The sequence below is a fragment of the Ipomoea nil genome, unplaced genomic scaffold, assembly GCF_001879475.1.
Source record: "Ipomoea nil cultivar Tokyo-kokei standard unplaced genomic scaffold, Asagao_1.1 scaffold2926, whole genome shotgun sequence".
Classification (NCBI taxonomy): Eukaryota; Viridiplantae; Streptophyta; class Magnoliopsida; order Solanales; family Convolvulaceae; genus Ipomoea; species Ipomoea nil.
In genome coordinates this window covers 1353672-1374056 of record NW_017619354.1, presented here as the reverse complement: position 1 = coordinate 1374056, position 20385 = coordinate 1353672, and the positions used below count along the sequence as shown (strand labels likewise).

The 20385-nt window shown below is 32.0% G+C and overlaps 1 protein-coding gene and 1 long non-coding RNA gene across 2 annotated transcripts; both read right to left on the bottom strand.

Annotated features, from left to right (window-relative positions):
- Window positions 1–11898: 11898 nt before the first annotated feature.
- Window positions 11899–13957, bottom strand: LOC109161936 (CASP-like protein 5C1). The gene is made up of 3 exons (XM_019310508.1): window positions 13186–13957; window positions 12965–13097; window positions 11899–12567 (listed from the first exon to the last, which is right to left on the bottom strand). Exons 1-3 carry the CDS (start codon window positions 13323–13325, stop codon window positions 12373–12375), a joined length of 468 nt encoding a protein of 155 aa, XP_019166053.1. The 5' UTR covers window positions 13326–13957; the 3' UTR covers window positions 11899–12372.
- A 694-nt stretch (window positions 13958–14651) lies between these two features.
- LOC109161938 lies at window positions 14652–16978 on the bottom strand. The gene is made up of 2 exons (XR_002050977.1): window positions 16639–16978; window positions 14652–14902 (listed from the first exon to the last, which is right to left on the bottom strand). It is a non-coding gene; the product is annotated as an uncharacterized LOC109161938 (long non-coding RNA).
- Window positions 16979–20385: the final 3407 nt, after the last annotated feature.

Below are 20385 nucleotides of genomic sequence, written 5' to 3'. Positions count from 1 at the left end.
TCAGTATTTGAATAAATTTGCATCTTTGTTTACTAGTTATAACTTTTAGTGTAGTAATAACGTCATTTGATCTTAGAAAGTTGTGCACATAAAACTGGTATGTACTAACTATAGTTTTTTGTGTAGTAATTTTGGTGAGATCTTCAATTATATATTTGGTAATATGGTAATACTATATTGTTAGATGTTTGAAATGATGAGTGCGTAGATAGATGCATGACTAATCTCCTCGGTGGTGTATAAGATTATTGTCTAATTTTACCATACATGTTTTGGCTAGTGTATGGGTAGCAGGATATCAGATTACGCAAAGAATAAGTAAGAGGATGATGTATGTCGTTTCTAGTGAAATTTTAAGGAATTTTAACAAGAACAAGAATATATGTCACCATGGGTTTGGATATATACAGAGAATAGAAGGTAGAAAGAATAATAATATTCTTTCAAAATTCGACTCCTAGTAAGAGTTACGTTGTTTATTAGTAACCTATGTTGCTTTATTTCTATCCTTTAACGGCTAAAGTTGTAAAATTTTATTACAGTATAGTATCTGTTCAATATATTTTCTCTATCAATTGTAGCTAAAGAGTCAATACTCCACAATCGGATCCGATCCTATGACTTTCCCTCAAAAAAAGTCATAAATGTGTCATTGAGCATAAGGTGATTGAGAGTCTTATTTATTATAGTGGAAACATTTGTATTTGATTAAGCAAGTCATTGAAGCTATAGCTTAATTATTAAAACAATGCAAAATAAACTAATGGGTATATATATAGATGGAAGTGATTGCTCGTTGATATATCAAAGATGTTACTTATGATTTGTGAATGAGTGGAAAGCATGATAGGTAGGTTAAGCTTACAAGGAAATGAATATAAACTTGCAAAGCATGATTTGGTTTCGTCCACTACAAGGTTAAAAGTGGTAAAGCAAAGCTTGCTTGCTTGCATCCCCGGCCCGCCCATTTCTTTAAGCAACTTTTATTCCAAAATCAGCCCTCCCCATATTAATATTAGTATGCTTTAAGCCTTTAACTATGCTCATACTCTTATGCCTTCCTCCCAGAATCCGGGTGCCCCGGCCCCACCTTAGGCTCTTTTGTTTTGTTTTATTTACTATATATCAATAAGTTAATTAGAAATTATGGTTTGACATTATTATCATTAAAAATGTAAATATATACTGAACATATAAATAAGAAAGACAATCAAGATATATATTATTTTGAGTCATACTATGTTAGTAGCTTTTTTTTAATCATTACCTGAAGCAACAAAAATAAGGAATTGAAGACAAAGGTAGAACGAAAACTACTCAAAGGGCTACAATTTTACTAGAGACTACAAAGTCTAATTCAAACATCTTCAAGATCAAAATAGTACGCGATTTGCGTGCTCGTATAGGAACCGACAGAAAGTTGCATGTTACCTTGCGCGCTCGTACAAAGCTCGTATATGAACTAGCAGAAAGTTGTACGAATGCACATGCAAAACTATATATATATATATATATATATATATATATATATATATATATATAGATTTGTGTAGACTCTTGTATGAGGAATGACCACATCATACAAGAGGTCTAAAAGGTCCACTCCTCATACAAGAGGTCTAAAAGGTGTGCAATTGTCAAGAGATTGAGACTACACTATAGCCTCTTTCACTTGCAATTTCCACCTAACGTTGAGAAACGGAGTCCAAAAGAAGATGTCTACATAATGTCTACATAAATGTTTGATAAAATAATGGAGCACCTGGTCTCTGCATAATTGCTTCTTCCAATATAAGGTATACTATTTATATTGCTTGTACAATGTCTCTTTATCTAGCGTAACGGATCAGACTCTATAATAATAATGATGGAGCGTCTGGTCTCTGCATAATTGCTTCTTCTTAAATAAGGGCATAAGGTGGTGCTGAAGTAAATATGCAGTCTCTTCTTAAGTGTATACATGACCGTTACGTGGCCCTTGATTTTTTCGGATTGGGTGCATCTTGCCCAATTGTCGTCCTGACAATCTACAAATCTAATAAGAGCGAATAATGTTAGGCCCTTAACTGGAACAAACAAAATGTCGGTACTAATTGTTTCTTAAAATGAATGGTTCATATTATTTTGATTTTAGTATCTTTTAATGATTTTCCTTATTTACCCTCTATTATATTATTTTCTTCCCTTAAATAACCCTAAATTCCGTTAGTTTAAACTTTAGTAACAGAATATTCCGTTAACTATTTATTATTCTTAACATACTCTTAATTTATATAAGGTCTTAGGTTCGAACCCCATCCCAAGTATAATTGACATAATTGTTAAACATATATTCCATTAACTATTTATTATTCTTAACATACTCTTAATTTATATAAGGTCTTAGGTTCGAACCTCATCCCAAGTATAATTGACATAATTGTTAAACATATATATGAATATGTTAAAATGTATTAAAAATATATAATATAAAATTTAACATAAACTTTGGTCAAATAATTAGCTCGACTAAATACATAGCATTCAAAGTTGAGCATCATGAAATATTATAAATCAAGAACTACTTTAAAATTATTTGATTTTCTTGAATTTTTTTATTAAAAAAAAAACAAATTTATGTTAAGTTTTTTTTTTTAATTAATCTTCTTCTGATTATTTAGAACAAAACTTAATATTTCAATTATGCTTTTGCATTATTGGAATGATTTAGGCCATTATGGTATTAATATTTTTTTGTATTTTTTTATAATGGTACAATTGTACATTACATTACTAATATTATACTATTATTTTTTTATCGGACAATGTTCTTACATCATTGTCTGCGCGGCCTAACTACAAAGTTGTTGATCATAAATACAATTACACATGGACTCTAAAACGGTAGGATCATTTTTCAAATAATTGACAATGTTAACATCCTACTATCTCCAATTGAACAAGTTTACAGTTCAAAATTTTATCAATGCATGAAAAACTTTTTAAAAAATTTGTAAGTTAATTTTTACTATATCATTATATTAATAGCTATTGTAACCATATATTTTGAATTATTTATTATCATCCTCTATTCAGCAATTGTAGCAATTGTTATGGACAAACTCACAAAACAATTTGTCTCAACAAGGAATGGAAATTAAAAAAAAAAATCATTGATTTCATTATTGTTGAAGAAAAGTATGTACGACACTTTATTACTCTTATTAATTAAATAAATTAGTAGCTACAACAAAAAAGAATACATATGCATTTAATTAATTTAGAATTAGATGTCTATAATGCTTTATTTAAAAAAAAAATTATTCATTATAAAAAAATTTAAAAGAAATATAATTTCATTAGTTATATTATCTTTATTTTCTACAATTCAAAGATTCATTACCTTCAAATTTAATTAATTTATTATATTCACTACATTGTTCATTGTTTCTTTTTTACATTATCTTGTAATTAAATATCAAAGTTATAATACAAAACATGTTATATATATATATATATATATATATATATATTTATTTATTTATTTATTTATTTACCAAGTATTTTATACAAATATAATAAATATTAATATTTCGTTCAATAATTTCACATGATAACCTGCGACACACGTACATCTCACAACACATGAAACATGTAGGAAAAAAATTACCACTACTAAATATCAATAGGTGTTTGTACGCTAAAGAGTTCATATTACAACTAAAATCTGAGTCATATACACAGCAAGGTAAATCTAAAACTTCCTACACTATAATCTCATTGCATGATGAATCCCTCTATGCTGCTACCAGTAACCTAATTGCACATGAAACACTACCAATAAAAAAACAAAAAAAAAAAAAAGAAGAAAAAAAGAGGACATGTACTGAAGTTGAAAACAATAACAATGCTACCCAAAAAAAGAATTAAGAAGAATTAGAGAAATTTAAATCAAAAGTAGTATTTATTTAGACTATCGCTTTAAAACTAAATATTTAGACTAGCGTTATTACAAAGTTGCAAACATTTATTTTAGTGACAATTATAATCAATCTCTCATATATTATCTTGCATTTATATACTTTAAATTACCGATTTAAATAAACAAATTCAACATTTATTTACATATGCATGAAAATCTCCTATGTAATATTGCATTGATATACTTTGGAATACTTATTTAAAAATAATTATTGGGCATTATCTCATTCGCACAAAGTGCGTAAAAAAACTACTTATAATATATATGTGTAAAACATTTTAAATATATGTTACATAATACAACGTATATAATAAAAGAGTATATATATATTACACTGCACACACATTATATATACTACTTAAACCCGACTTATGTAGTATATATATACTACTTATATCTATCCCAAACAGCCAAACCCAATTATATTATAGGATACTCAAACTTTATATATAAATAGGTATCCATTGATCACAATATATCCAAAACTTGAATTATTTATTTCATCGAATATTATGATGACTTTAGAGGGTAGTGTGTTGAGCCTCTAGAAGTCTTCACAACACCGTAATTAAATTCATTATTATGTAATATTTTAATAACTCCTATGGATAAAAGATATGATTGCGTAGAATATATATCTCTTTTGTAGTCAAGAAAATTAGATATGTAAAAAGCATGATGAGCATCATATCAACTAAATTGGTAATGTTATGCTACTTCTTTTCTTCTACCCCTTTATTTTTCTCCTTCTTTATCTTTTTTTTTTTTTTTTTTTTTTTTTTAACCTCTTTTTGTATAAAGAAACGTCTATCCGAAACAGTACTTCTAAGGAGTGCAAGTGAATTATATGTTTATAATAAATATAATTTAAAATTTTAGTTACGTGAAATATATATAAATATTTTCATATGCAAATGGAGTTGTCTATTGAATTTTTTAGTTTGAATTGGTCAACTATGACAATTAATCTATGTTAGTTTATCTCATTGTAATCATTTGTCGATCACAAGACGAGTTTCATCAAAGCGGGATAGTGGTGGTAGACTTTCTCGAAATCAAAGAATAAATAAAGTTTTGAATTTAATATTCATGTTTCACTAGCTATCATTTAAAAGACTCTATACTACGTATTTAACTTGTCAAAAACATATTTAGCCCCACCTACATATACTTAAGCAATTGTTAAAAATAATTATAAAATAGTACTCCCACTATCCCATTTTGTTAGTCATGTTTATTATTCATTGGTCAAACCAACTCTTTCTTCCTTACTTATTTTTTTTTTTAGTAATTTTTAATTATTTTTTGTTTAATATTACTTTTAATGTAGTTTATAAATATACAAATTTTATATATTAATATTAAACTTAATATTATGAAAAATTAAATTAAAAATAATTTCAGTCAAATCTCGTTAATCGAATCAGACAAATAAAATGGGACGGAAGGAGTAATAAATATGTTTGGTGGCTAATTATTTAATAAGATTTTAATTGACGAATAAAGTTTAGATTATATTATTGGTAGATGGAATAAAATGGGCAAATGAATCCAATTCTATTATCTATCTATTTCTTCATCATGTTGCATCTGCTTCTTTTTGTTCCCTAGTCCTACAACCCTATAAGTTGTTCTTCTTCTACAACAAATATGCTTCAACACCCATATTTCTTGACCAGATAAAAACCAACCATATATATCTAAACGTCTGCCAATTATCCTTCTCTTTACACATAGGCATTAGGCAATTAAACATCATTTTTTTCAATTGTCTCAATTTTCTAGTCCACCAATGACTAACCAAAAAAAAAATAAATAAATAAAAAAAAATAAATAATAATAATAATAATAATAAAGAGCCTTCTATAGCTTAATTGGCCAATCACTTTTGAAATAGCTAATGAAGTATGACTCATAAAGTTAGAGATCAGGAATTTAAATTTTATATATATATATATATATAATCAGCACAATATTAGGATATAAATTTATATGTGTAGAATATACCTATTAAAAAAAATGTAGCCATGCTATCAATCTTATCTTAGTTAGATTAGAAACTTAGAAATCATAACTTTAAAACTCATCATACTGTTGGTCGAATATTTGAATTGAAAATATTCTTTAAAAAAAAAAAAACAAGAAAAAGAAAAAGGCAATATTACTAGTAGCTTCCTTCTTTTTGGGATTAGATTTTTCTTAGGTGAGGTTCAAGGTTATATCAATTTAAAATTTTAAAAAGAAAAAAAAAAAAGTGTTGCTTACGATCAAGCAATGAGTACAATGTTGCTGCTATTATTTGAAAATTTGACACTTTTGATCGTTTATTTATGAAGATTTAGTGAACTTTCTTTTGAAGGCAGATTTAGTGAACTTAATTCCTTATAATTGTTGATATTGTTAGGCTAGGCTGATATAAAAGTTTTATTTTGGGCTCAAAAGTATAGTGGAATTTTTACCATTTACAGGGCGTTTGGTTGGAGGGAGTTTAAATTTCCTTCCCACTTAATTCTCACTTAATTTCAAAGTTCATAAAATTCCTTAGTTTGGTTGAAAGTAATTGCAATTCCCTCATTTTCATGGAATTAAAATCTCATGTCCCCCCTGGTATTTTAATTCCTGGGATTTTAGGAAGAAAAAAAGCTAGTGATGAGACAAAATTATCCCTTCCTTTTGTTAACCTAAAATTAATATCACAACAATAATTGGCATTTTGGACTTTATACTACTTATTACCTTTCAATTCCCAAATATACCAAACATTGGAATTGAAATTTCCAGTAATTCTATTCCTGTAAACCAAACACTGGAATTTAAATTCCTACTTTATTCCTAGTAATTCATCTCCCATGGAATTGCAATTCCTTTCCCATGTAATTCCCCTCTTCTAACCAAACGTCCTGTTTAGTGTTTGTTGAGTATAGTGTTTGTTGAGTATAATAACTTTCCTTTTGATCATTGATGTAGTAAATCTCCTAATAATCACTCTAACTCAGTTATAGATTGATTAATTAGAAGACCAAACACAATAAATTATATTGAGGATCATGGTCTATATATTGCAATGTAGTTTACGAATAAATATTTATTTTTAGTATACTAAAAGTTGTTTTTTTTTTTTTAATGTAACTGGAAGTTCATTTTTTTTAGATAATATACAAAATTAAATAATAAATTCTTAATTAGTACACAAAAAATGAACTTTTATAAAATGAGCATTTGGTATATTATAATGAACCTTATCTCGTTTTCAAAAATAAAATGAACCTTCTGTTGGTGGTTCACTTTACAAGTTAAATCATGCTCAATTGTATAATGATTGGACCAAACACACCACTACTTTAGTCTTAATTTGGTCTAGTTCAAAACCTTTGACTACTCCATTTTAATTGGCCATTTATTCACCTTAAAACTAGGAGTCTACACACACACACAAAAGTGCTAGGTAGGATATCTAATGCAAATTTGTATAATAAAAAAGTTTATTTTTTTTATTATACAAATTTGCATTAGCTATACAAAGTTTTAACTTGGGTGAGAAGAGTTTAAAATGTTTAACTATTAGTTTCATTTTACGAGATGTAGATACTAGTATGATATGGCTAAAAAAATGCTAAAAAAACTCCTAAACATTAGTTTCATTGGGCGGGGTAAAAAAATGCTAAAAAAACTCCTAAACTACTATGTCAACTTTTTTAGCTAATGGTAACTTTTTAAAGTTCATATGTTGTTGTTGTTTTTTTTTTTTTAAATAAATAAATAAATTCATGTGCCTTTAAAAAAAAAACAAAGAAAAAAAAAAAAAAACAAGTTCATGTGTCTATTTCATCATTTTTTCCAAAATAAAATTATGTGATAGACAAACCTAATAAAGAGGGTTGAAGCCCAACTAGAAGGTCAGGAACCCATTCCATTCATCCAGATATACAATTTGGGTTGACAGAGTTTAGGCCCCATAATCTATATATACAATGATTATTGTATGGACCATGTTTCAAACAAATTGTGTGGATCATATTTTGTATATTGTAAAATAATATATATTCATTACAAAATTAATGTACATTATATACAAAAATAATGTACATTGTATTCAGGGAATGTACATTATTTTTGTACTAAGTGTACATTATATTGTATAATGTACATTCAGTACAAAAATAATGTACATTTAGTATATTAAAAATATACTTTTTGTTATAGTCCACATAATATTATGTGGACCATATTGCCCTATACATACGAGAACAGGCTTATATAGCAATCTTTATATCATGGATCAGGATTCACAATGCACTGTGGACCCTGGTGCATGTGTATGTGTCTTATGTTGTGAATTTTTGTGTCTTGTGTTATGAAATTTTGTACCTTAAGAATATGAATTTTGTACCTGAAATCATGGACAAAGCCAACGGGGGGCAGCTGCCCCTACTCCATATATAATAGTTGTATGTATATATGTATATATAGCACAAGTTTTAGTATTAGTATAAAGAAACAGATAAATGTTAACAAGAAGTGAGATAGATTAGTTGGCAAAGCATATGTTTGGTTATAATGAAGGTTTAGAGTTTGAATCCTTTGTTGACATTAACACAATTTTACAGCTTCTTTTGGCTTCAACACAATCACATTGTTAATAGCCTTTTTAATATTAAATAAAACACACACACACACACACACACACACACACACACACACACACACACACACACACACACACACATATATATATATATATATATATATATATATATATATATATATATAATATTTTTTTATATTAAAAATGAGATGTGTAATTTATAATGGGTTCTCTATTCAAATTATTTTATCTTGTGTTGTGATTTTCTGTATATTGTTTATGAAATTCTGTACATTACGAGTATGAATTCTATCATTATTCTGTCTCTCGTCGTTTCGATCCAAGATTCATAATGCTATATGGACTCTGGTCCATGATATAAATTGCCACGAAATTACTAAATCAAATGGATTATTTACATCCAGCTTGGGAGCAGAAAGAGGTGGTGGAATGCTATCAATATGCCGTTTTGATACGAAGCAAAGCCATCATGATAGTAAAAGAGTGGATAATTTGTTTTTGAACTAGATTTCAGTATTTGTAGGTCCAAGGCGCCTGGTTAACAATGCCATGCCCAGATTTCGCTACCAAGCTAGCTTCTCAATGGACCAGGAAAAAGGTATTCTTTGTTGCAGTGATTTGAATTTTGGGCAATTCATCCCTCACATTCTTCCTCTTCTTCTGCAGGTATTGTTCTTGAAATAGTACCTCTTCTTTGCTCTGCTATGGGGGTAACCTAGTTTGCTTCTTCAAAAGATATGAAGGTTTCTTTTGTTTTCTAGAATCTTGTTTGGCATTTCCTTTAGCATTGTATATTGGAAGAAATAAAAAGAGCAGATTAACTTCTTATATGCAATTACAGATTTGCAGTTGTGATATTGCAAAATAACTTTTAACAAAAAAAAAAAAAAAAAAAAAAAAAAAGTAAAAAGATAAAAGTAATATAAGTCTATCACAATTATCCAGTCATACAAGAAGACATGCCCTATTTGGTAGTATAATTAGCTTATCAATTAATTTTGATTTATTTGATCATTATTAATTGTTTGATTTGGTTAAACAATCGATATGAATGTTTGATTAATTAACTTTTTGTAATAGTTTATTGCTCCAAAATTCAAAAAATTACTCAAAGCAACTTTTTCGATAAAATTTTTAAAAAAGTCATTTTACATGTAATCAACTATCAGCTAACAACTAATTTACCAAACACTTTTGATGTTATCACATCTGTGCTTGTTTTTATGGTTATTTTGAATCATCACAGTAATTAAGCTCTTTAATTTTGCTTATTTAATACATGTTTTCCTTGCTATTATCATTTAATTATGGTTCGCACTTGTTTTGAATATTTTACGGTGTTTGTTAGTGTTTTTGAACCATTTTAGGTCAAAGATATGACCAAGGGGAGTTCAAGGATGAGTTTGGAGCAATTTTGGATGAGTTCGGGGCCCAGTGGACTCGACGCGTCGAGCCAAGGGCTCGACACGTCAAAATTTTCCAGTAGCTAATTAATTCGCGCACAGGAAGTCTCGACGCGTCGAGAAAATTCTCGACGCGTCGAATATGCGTCTGTTTCTGGGATAAAGACAGACGCCTAAAGTGGCGCGGATAAAAAAACAGACGCTTAAAGTGGCGCAGCTGGGCAAAATTCAATACAAGCGCGAGATCTCTTTTCCTAATATCAATTGCGCGGATTTCAAGGCTCATATCTCCATATTAAAAGTTAGCAATTCAAGGAATCTTCCAAATTCTAAATATCATTAAAGACGACAATTTCTTTATTTAAATATAGGAATTAGAATTTGAGTCCAATTTGGTACAAGATTCCTATTTCATCTCAACTTTGTACCCACTATAAAATCCCTCCTTCCTCAACCCTAAGAAAAGAGACCGGGGGACCGAGAGAATTCAGAGATTCTTGGAGACAAGAAGGAGAGAAATCAAGAGCCACAAGTTGTCTTGGAAAGCAAGAAGAAGACTAGGGAGATTTGGGAAAATCGTCTGGTTAATTCTTGTACTCTTTTGATGATTTGTAATTCTTTATTTATATTTGCTATGTATAATTTAGTCATGCTTGGCTAAATTCTTTAGAGATTCTTGGGTAAAAGTGTTTATGAACCTATGTGCCTGAGCTCTCAGTTTCTTTAATATATTATTATTTGGGTTTAATACTTGTGTTGCAATCGTGATAATATTATTTGATGCTTGTAATTAATGGCCATAGTTACTAGCTTCATAGCCATGTTTGTGTCACCAATGGGAGTTGGGGCATAAATTAGGGCACGCACGATTGCACCTAATGGTTGGTCTTTGGGAAAGGGGAACTTATTAGGGGAAGTTTATTCTAGATTGTTGCCAATCGGGAGATTGTAGTAATTAGGAATAATTGAATGCTGATCTTTGATCTTATTGGGTGTTTAAGCCACGGGAGTGGAAATTCACTAGGGATAGAGATTACGGGAGTAATTCGATTCCACTTTGCATTCCCACACAAATCTTAATTCCAAACTCAATATTACAAACGTTAATTGGCACTAGGTGATTAAATACTTGAATCCCATGAATCTCAACTTCTCTCTAATTGTTTTCAAAATCCTGAACCTCTGTTTTATTTTATTTATTTTATGCCAATCAATCATCTAAGTAATTGTTAGAATTAGCTCTAATGAATAAGTTAGTAACTAGTGCTTGATATAACCACTTCCCTGTGGATCGATAACTCGTACTCCGAGAATTATTTGTTTGCAAATATACTACGTATCAAATTTCCTACAATCACCTAATGCTATCAACTAATCCCAATCAGCTACCTTCTCACCATACTTGCAGTGATGATATTGGGGGTGTTTGGTAAATGGTTGTTAACTAATTGAGTTAGTATGTTTGACTAATTGATAGCATGAGCTGATTGTAGAAAAGTGTTTGGTAAATTAGTTGTTAGCTGTTAGTGATTATATACAAAATAACTTTCTCAAAAGACTAATCGAAAAAACTACTCTAAGTAACTTTTTGAACTTTAGCATTTTGAAGCAATAAGTTGTTACAAAAAAAACTAATTTTTTTTGAAGGTACAAAAAAACTAATTAATCAAACACTCATATTGATTGTTTAACTAAGTCAAACAGTTAATAGTGGTCAAATAAACCAAAATTGGCTTCTAGGCTAACTATTTTAGCAAACATGGCTATTGCAAAATAACTTTAACAAAATAAAAAAAGAGAGAAATAAAGTAAAAGAAAAAAAGGATAAAAGTAATATAAGTCCATCCACAATTATCCTGTCATACAAGAAGACATTTATGTACTCATCAAAGAAGATGACAACCACTTGGGTAGAATGATGGTTCTGCTGAATAAAACACATGAAGATGTTATGTATTGGTAACTGATGCTAACTTTTATTCTTTGGCCAAGTGCCAAAAGAGTCCCAATTGAGAGTGGTTGCTGAAAAGTGAAAACTTTTGAGTGTTACAAATAGCTTTTTGACTGGCAAGATCTTTGCTTGCCAACCTGTGACCCTGTGAGTCAATGGTTTAGCATGAACTAACAATTCTTTGTGACATATGTAGTTAAAACAATAGAGATTAAGGGATACAGAAACGTGAGAGAGACCCATTCCCCTATACATTTAGTTGCTGTTTCCTTTCTCCCCAAATGTCTCTTCTGCTAGCTATATATCCCTGACAAACTTGAGAAATTCTTTCTCAACTATATTTAGCAATATTTCCTAACAAAGTTTATCCACTATTTACATGCAGCACTAACTATATGAGTACTTTGCTGAAACAATTACTATACCATTTGCTTCAAAAAGGGAGAGAACCTCACAAGGAGGGAAGTAGCCAAAGATTGGAAAGTGATGAAGCCATGGCAAGAAACCATGTTAAGAAGGCCATTGCTGCTGATATTTGGTATCTACTGCATAGCTTTGAAGGGCAGAATGTTCCATCTGATCTGAGGAGGAGATCAACTATGCCTGCAGTTGAGCTAGCTGCAGCCAGTGTGAGGATTGACAAAGCCTGTTTATAGCATAAGAAATTGTCAAGATTCAACAATGGTAGAACAACACATACATATTTTGAGTGAGGAGGAAAACCTCAGCCACTACCCGAAAGTGTGCACTGGGTAAACCCTGCCTTGTGAGCCTAGCCAGCCTAAGTTGCCCATAGTTGACTGGCTCAAACCAAGAGAGCTGAGATTGAACACAAGGTCCCCACTACCCGAGAGTGTGCACTGGGTAAACCCAGCCTTATGACCCTAGTCAGGTAAATCAGCCTAAATTGACCATAGCTGACCGGCTCAAACTAAAAGGGCTGAGATTCGAACTCATGACTTTTTGTTACAAATTTGTATCTTTAGCCATTTTGGCTGACTGGATTACCAAAACATAGACATATTTGAATGGGTGAGGCATACCCAATCTCCTAAAATGATCACAAGTAGTATTCCTGGCTGGCGAATTGGGCACTTGACAAATACAGAATAGCCATCAACCAGGGCCAGAGTGACGCTCCAGGGAATGACCAGTCCCATGATTGTGACCAAGAAGCTGCAGGTATAAAGTACCAAGTCAAATTAAGGGGAAAATTAAAGAATTAAGTGGAAAGTCTGAATCTTTAACAGTGTGAAGAAATTACCAAAAGGCAGTGTAGCTGTAGAACTCCACCCCTAAAGACATGAAGAGAAGAGAGGCAGAAGAAAAAGCAGCCTGGCCCAATCTCAAAGCAAAGCTGGCACTTGTTCCCACAGCTCCAGGTATATCATCATTCATAGCCATATATACTCACTGCTCAGCTCGATCAACCTTAATTGATTGTGGGTATTGTATGTGCAGACAAAAACAGATGTACTGGTCCCTCTCCTGGCCAATTTCACGACGGACCTCCAATACAAAGTGAAAAATCTTGGCTGCAAATCGAAAAACACACCATACTTTTCAAGTAATATCTCATCAGCAGTCTAGAAGTTGATGAAATCCTGCGAGTTTCAGAGGATTCTCGTGCAACCTGGCTGTCAAAGAAAGATGTTAATGGACCCTTTAATCCCTCTCCTCTCCTCTCCTCTGCCCTTTATTCTGTCGGTATATGCTATGAGAAAGAGTTGGTAAATTGAAAGGAGAATTTTGCAATTGTTAGCAGAGCTGCTTTCAAGGTGGGGAATATGAATTTGATGAATTGCAGGTGTTGATTGTTTGTGGAAGCGTATTCTTGATTGTACAGTGTTGCCGAAAATGGTCCAAGCGAATCCTTGATGTGACACGTGGGTTGCACACAGCCTTTCTTTTTCTTCTTTTGAGGGACAGCTATTACTTCATCACCCATTTTACAATGTCTGCCTACAAGATTAAGGAATAAGGATAGAGCCAATTTTCTTGACCTTACCGACAAAGACCAACCCATTTCCATACCATCTCACCAGTCACCAGTAGGGCAAGGGCAAATTATTTGCTTCTGTAAATTTTTTTCTCAATATTTCTTGAAGTATGAATTCTTATGTTTGGTTAGTGGGGGGATTTTTTTTTTTTTTTTTTTTATATTTTTAAATCAATTTCAAGAATATGAGAAAAAATCATTTGATACTTGATATTTTAAATTCATTTAAGTTTAATTTTATTTATTTTCTTAAAATTTAAATTGTATTTTTCATGTATTTGTTTTTGTGGTTGTAATGAATATAAATTTCTATTCCAATGATGAGCGGTGGAAGATACCTAATTTAAAAATGTTAGATAGTCTCTCAAAAAAATGTTAGATAGTATACCTTCCCTGACATAGAGGAACTCTTTTCAAACGAAAGCGACACATCAACTACTTTGAGTGTTAATTCATGGTTCATTGCACTGTATGATAAGGAGCCAATTTTGTGGGCTATTTAAAGAAAATGATAGAAACACATGTTGTAATTTTATTAATAGAAGAAAAAAATAATAATAATAATTATTCGTTATTTTAGCCATCTTCTCTTTGCTTATAAAATATTAAGAAAAAAGAAAGCTTTGATTATTCGTTGATTATTCTTAATCAAATGTCATTGTTTTGACAAATTCCTATAAGTTTTCATTGGACTAATAATCGAATGGATCAAACCTGGATTGGCTCCGAAATTGTTTAAACATGATGTTCCATATTCAACATATATTATAAAACAGTGCAGACTGCAGACTAATCCCAATAAAGTTTCATTAGGTCACCACTTTCCATAAATACAGGCCAACTTGGCATCTTTTTTAGAATCAATAGGAACATGGAGATTGGAAATGAGAGAGTAATGAAGTTGAAAGGAACCTTAGAAGAAAAGTTTGTTTGTGTTTTATCTTTCCATGTGAACATTTCCCCAATCCAAACTCCAAGCTATCTGCAAAAAGAAGGAAAACACCAACTCATGAGTGATACTGTTAGGTTATAGCATACACATCAGAACTGTAGTTGTAAGAACACAGAAACAGCAAAATAAATTAAGAAGCAACCAATTTTAATGAATCAATTCACCGTGGTAATATTGCATAGTTCAATAGATTCAATATATCACAAGTTTTTTATATCAATCACCTCCCTAACCAATAACCATGTTGAAAATCATGGGCCAAGCTAGGTAGTAGGACTATATTCATCATAACATCAGACAGCAAGTACCAAGAAGAATTGATTTAAAAATTGCAAAGCGCTCATCAGGTGGTGGATGAGCGCCTTTTTTTTTAATGTTTTTTATAGAATTCTTGCAGCAAGTGGAAAGGCAAGTTACATAACAATTAATAATTATTAACTAATAATAACATATTAACTATGAATACGTTTAACATTCAATCCCTCCGATTATCTTCTCCCAAAGCAAAAGTGGAAAGGCAATGAGAAAACTGGAAAAGTCAAAAAGTAAAACACAAAAAGCGGTGAATCAGCAATGGAGTCTCCAAGGGTCTGCCAGTAGGAGTGCACAAAGCGAGTGGCAATGGTGACCTGTCAATGGTGAAAGGCGATGCCAGTGGCAAAAAGTGATGGTGACATTATGAGTTGGGCAGTGTAAGTGGCCAAGGGTGACTAGACTTTCAAGTCACAGCCTCTCAGGGTCTCTGTGTGCCTGAGAATCTGCAATGTTGTGATTTTGATTTTAGGGTTGTTCGCTACATCACTTTGAGCAAAACAACCCTAGATAACAAATAATAATAAGTGGCCGACTAGTCACCCACCCACCAGCCGATTGAAAGGGCTACTATCAACGGAATGGTCTCAGCCTAGGGGCAACAAGCACTAAGTCAGTTCATAGGCCGAGTTTTAAGGCACTACCAAGAAGGAAACTCCTCTACAGAAGTACATATCATCATAAATGTGCTGCATATTTTGCGAGCATTCCATTGAGGCAGCAATTGACATTTTATCTTCAACACCAAGTATAAAATACAAAAGATATATCAGAATCAATATAAGTTATCATTTGGTTTTTTCTTCATATTCTCAACATCAACACTGAGTTTCATTTTGAATTGTGTCCATTTCTGAATGGGAACTTGAAGTTCTTTATATGAATCTAGCACTCCATATCTAGGAGACTAGGATCAACCACCAAACTCCCACACTACTGAAATTCCTAATATAATCCTATCCTGCTTCTGAGTGGCTAAAATACACTCAATCAATGACTTCAGTAGTTGATTCTGGTTAAAGATTAAGAAACAAATCAAATTTCACTTACTGAGCACTATATATCCTTATAAAACTGAACATGATTCTATTAAGACTACAAATTAAATATTTCTTTCAGAGAGCAAGTTAGAATTTCCTGTCCAGTTTTGGCAGGTTAAACTGTGCTGTGTACCTATTGCTAACACAATTACATCTCAAGCAAAATGCATTCAATCAATAAAGGCCCTACGTAATACAAGCTCACAAGCATTTTATACAAAACTCATTGTAAATTCCAATGATTAAATAGAAATAGAATGAAAAAAAAAAACTAAACAACTGCTAAGATCTCAGCGAATCCAATAGACATAAAACAGAAGATGCACACTATACATACAAACACAAACACAAAAGAATAATCAAAAACACACAACACCAGTAGATAGAATAGTTTGGAGAAGAAGCAATTGTTACCAAAGGGCCTATAATTCGAGCTTGAGCTCCTCCTTTTGATCGGAGAAGTAGTGCAGGATGTATGGTGCGACCCGAATAGCGACAACCCAAGCCCCGAACATACCCACGTGAGCCTTCAGCTGCTTCAAAGATGCAGCTTTGTTAGGTTTTCTCATGAACATCCCCGGAAACATTGTTTCAGCCTCTTCTTCTTCTTCTTCCCTTGTTCGATCTCCTTTTGCCGAATCAATTCCGCGAGCACAACAATTTGCAGTAAAAGCTAAAACCCTAAAACCCAAGCCTCCGTCGACAGTAAGGAGTTTATTACTGGCCCATTATTATTAGTTCAACGGACCATTTTGTACCTTACTAAGCCCATCATTTTTCTTTTAACAAAAAAAGAATTCTCAAGTAATACGTATCTACTATCTCTACTATATATATGGGTAGAAAAAATGTGTAAATTCACAAGGATAAAGTATTTATTATATATATCGAAAAGTGTAATATTTTTGAACAAAATTTAATATTTTATATTTTGATTTTAAAAGTATTACATTTTCTTTTATAAGTAATAAACACTTACTAACATTATTTATAAGGGAAAGTCTAATACTTTAGATGTAAAATAATATTTTACGTCAAAATATAAAAGTATTACATTTCTCTCAAAAGTATTAAATTTTTCATTATAAATAACAAATACTTTATCTTTGATTAGTATTACATTTTTCAGTATAAGTAAAACATTTCTGTATTGACTCTCATGGATATCTATCCGATATTTGGGCCCAGTTGGACCACCTAGCCCAATCGTTATGCCATGAAACCGTGTTCACCATTCATGGTGAACAACGGTGTTAGTGCACCGTTATCTTTTTTTTTTTTTCTTAATTAATCGCGTGACTTTTCTTCTTCATTTTCACATTTCGCGGTTTCACTTTAATTTGAGGTGAGCAATGATTTCGGACATTCATAAATTATGAATCCATGCCTGCACATTCACTTTGGAACCATGCCTACACATTCCCGTCTGAAACCATGGCTGCTCCTCTGTAGCGCAAGCTTCTTCAACATTCATAAATTATGAATTTTCTGTTATGAGATTATGAATTTTCTGTTACGAGATTATAAATTTACAGTAAATTCATAATCTCATAACAGAAAATTCATAATTTAATAAATGTTTTTCTTTTATGCGATTATGAATTTTCTGTTATGAGATTATGAATTTACAGTACATTCATAATCTCATAACTGAAAATTCATAATCTAACCAAACGCGCGCCGTTAACACCATATTCACGATTTATTTATTTTGTTTTTTTTTTTTTTACGTAAAAACAGCGCCGTTTGGACATGGTGAACACGTTTCCAGGGCATAGTTTACCCACCTAGCCCCGATTGGCCCATCTAAACCCGGTCAAATATTTTAACCCATCTATAACCTCTATACAAATACCCATTTATTATCCTATTAACTCCCCAACTTATTAGCCCACTAATTACCCTATTTATTTCTAATTTCTATAACCAACCCACTAATAACCAAATTAATACCCTTTACTCCCCACTAATTACCCCCAACGACTATAAGTTTGAAGTCTATGTCAGCTATAAGAAAGAGAAGAAGAGCACAAGATGAGGCATCCCATTCATCTACATCACATGACCCTTCCCCATACTAGAAGATAGCATTATTCCTTCACCCACAAGAGGACTCCATGCTACTTCATCTCCAACTAACCTCACAATAAGGTTTCATCATCCAGACTCTATCGCTCTTTTTCATACAAGAAGACTCCACTTTCACCACAAGAAAGGCATCATCCTTTCAAGAAGAATATTCTCTCTCAATGTACAAATTAAAGTAGTTCCATCTCTACACAACATCACATATACAAAATAGTCATACAACTTGTATAAATGATCCTACAGAATAGTGAATTAAGGTTTGATACCGCCCAAAAAGGCCCATAGTTTTTCTTTCGGTTTCCACGTCAAAATCATTGTGTCTAATTTCTTTTAAGTTCATAGTTTTCATTTTATCGGTGAATCCACCAACTACAGTTGTGTTGGACCTTCTTGAACCGAAAAACTCTAAAACCAACACCGTCTAACCCAACTTGTCTCACGAATAAAAATATGTGAGAGGTCTCACACAAGTGTTACCTTAACTTATTATTATTATTGGCATAATACTTGAGTCAAAACTATTTGGTCAATATTAAGTTTTTGTAGTGTAAAATTATACGGATCGAAATATATATATGTTTTTTTGTACAAAACTTACATTCTTAATATTCACTATGATATTTCACAATTTTATTGTTATATTTGTAAATTTTTGTTTAGTGACAAGAAAAATTTGCAGTCATTATCCGAAGAGTGTGATAGGAAAGCTAATGTATGATGAGCATCATTGGAAAGGAATGAGAAAGCTTCATTGATGATAGAGGATCAGGACTGGTACGGAGAGAATGAGATTACAGATCGATGGATAGATGATGATCAGAAGACTATATTTGACCCTAACTAACATAACCGAAAATGAAAGGGTGAGAAAAGACAATTTAGCCCCTAAGCCTAACACTGATTAACTGCCATGCTTAACTGCCAAGCTCAACACATCTTTATTCACTTGATTTATTATTTTGTCATCCCCCCGTAAGCTGGAGCATGAATATCTTGAAGGCCCAGCTTAGAATGGAAAAGAGTGAACAATCCCTTTGGCAATCCCTTAGTGAATCCATCTGCAACTTGCTTCTTTGAGGATATAGGAAGTAGCTTGATTACTCCTTCATTTACCTTCTGCTTGACAACATGACAATCAATTTCAATGTGCTTAGTACGTTCATGGAAAACATGATTCTCTCCAATAGCTATGGCAGACTGATTGTCACAAAACAAAGCACATGGGCTGCTATGATGAATTCTGAAATCTGCCAACAAATATAGAAGCCACTGTATTTCACATACTGATGAAGCTAAGGCTCTATATTCTGCCTCACTAGATGATCTAGGTACTGTAGGCTGTTTCTTTGTCTTCCAAGAAATTAGAGAGTCTCCCATGTACACACAATATCCAGTGATGGACTTTCTTGTTTCTGCACAAGTAGCCCAATCTGAGTCAGCAAAACCTTGCAATTTGATTTGAGACTTTGCAGAGTAGAAGAGACCTTTTCCAGGGGATCCTTTAAGATATCTTAGTACCCTATGTGCTGCAACAAGGTGAATATCTTTAGGTTTGTCCACAAATTGACTTAGCTGCTGTGTGGCAAAGGAGATATCAGGTCTTGTGCTTGTTAGATATATGAGCTTCCCAACAAGCCTCCTGTATATCTCAGGATTTTCAAGAAGTTTTCCTTCCAAAGAGGTGAGCTTTTGCCCCACTGTAAAAGGGGTGTTTGTGGGCTTAGCATCCATAAAACCATTTTCCTTCAAGATTTCCAGTGTGTACTTTCTTTGGCAAAGATTCAGACCACTGGAAGTCCTGAGGGCCTCTATTCCCAAGAAGTAATTCAGGGAGCCAAGGTCCTTAATTTTGAAAGCATTGTCCAGAAAGATCTTGAGTTCATTTATCATGGTTGGATTGTTGCCTGCCACCAGGATATCATCAACATATATGAGAATAGCAATATAAGATCCATCTGAGGTTTTGGTGTACAAAGAAGGGTCTGCCATGGACTGTTGGAACTCATTGTCAATCAAGGCTTTAGTCAATTTTGCATTCCACTGCCTAGAAGCCTGCTTCAATCCATACAAGGA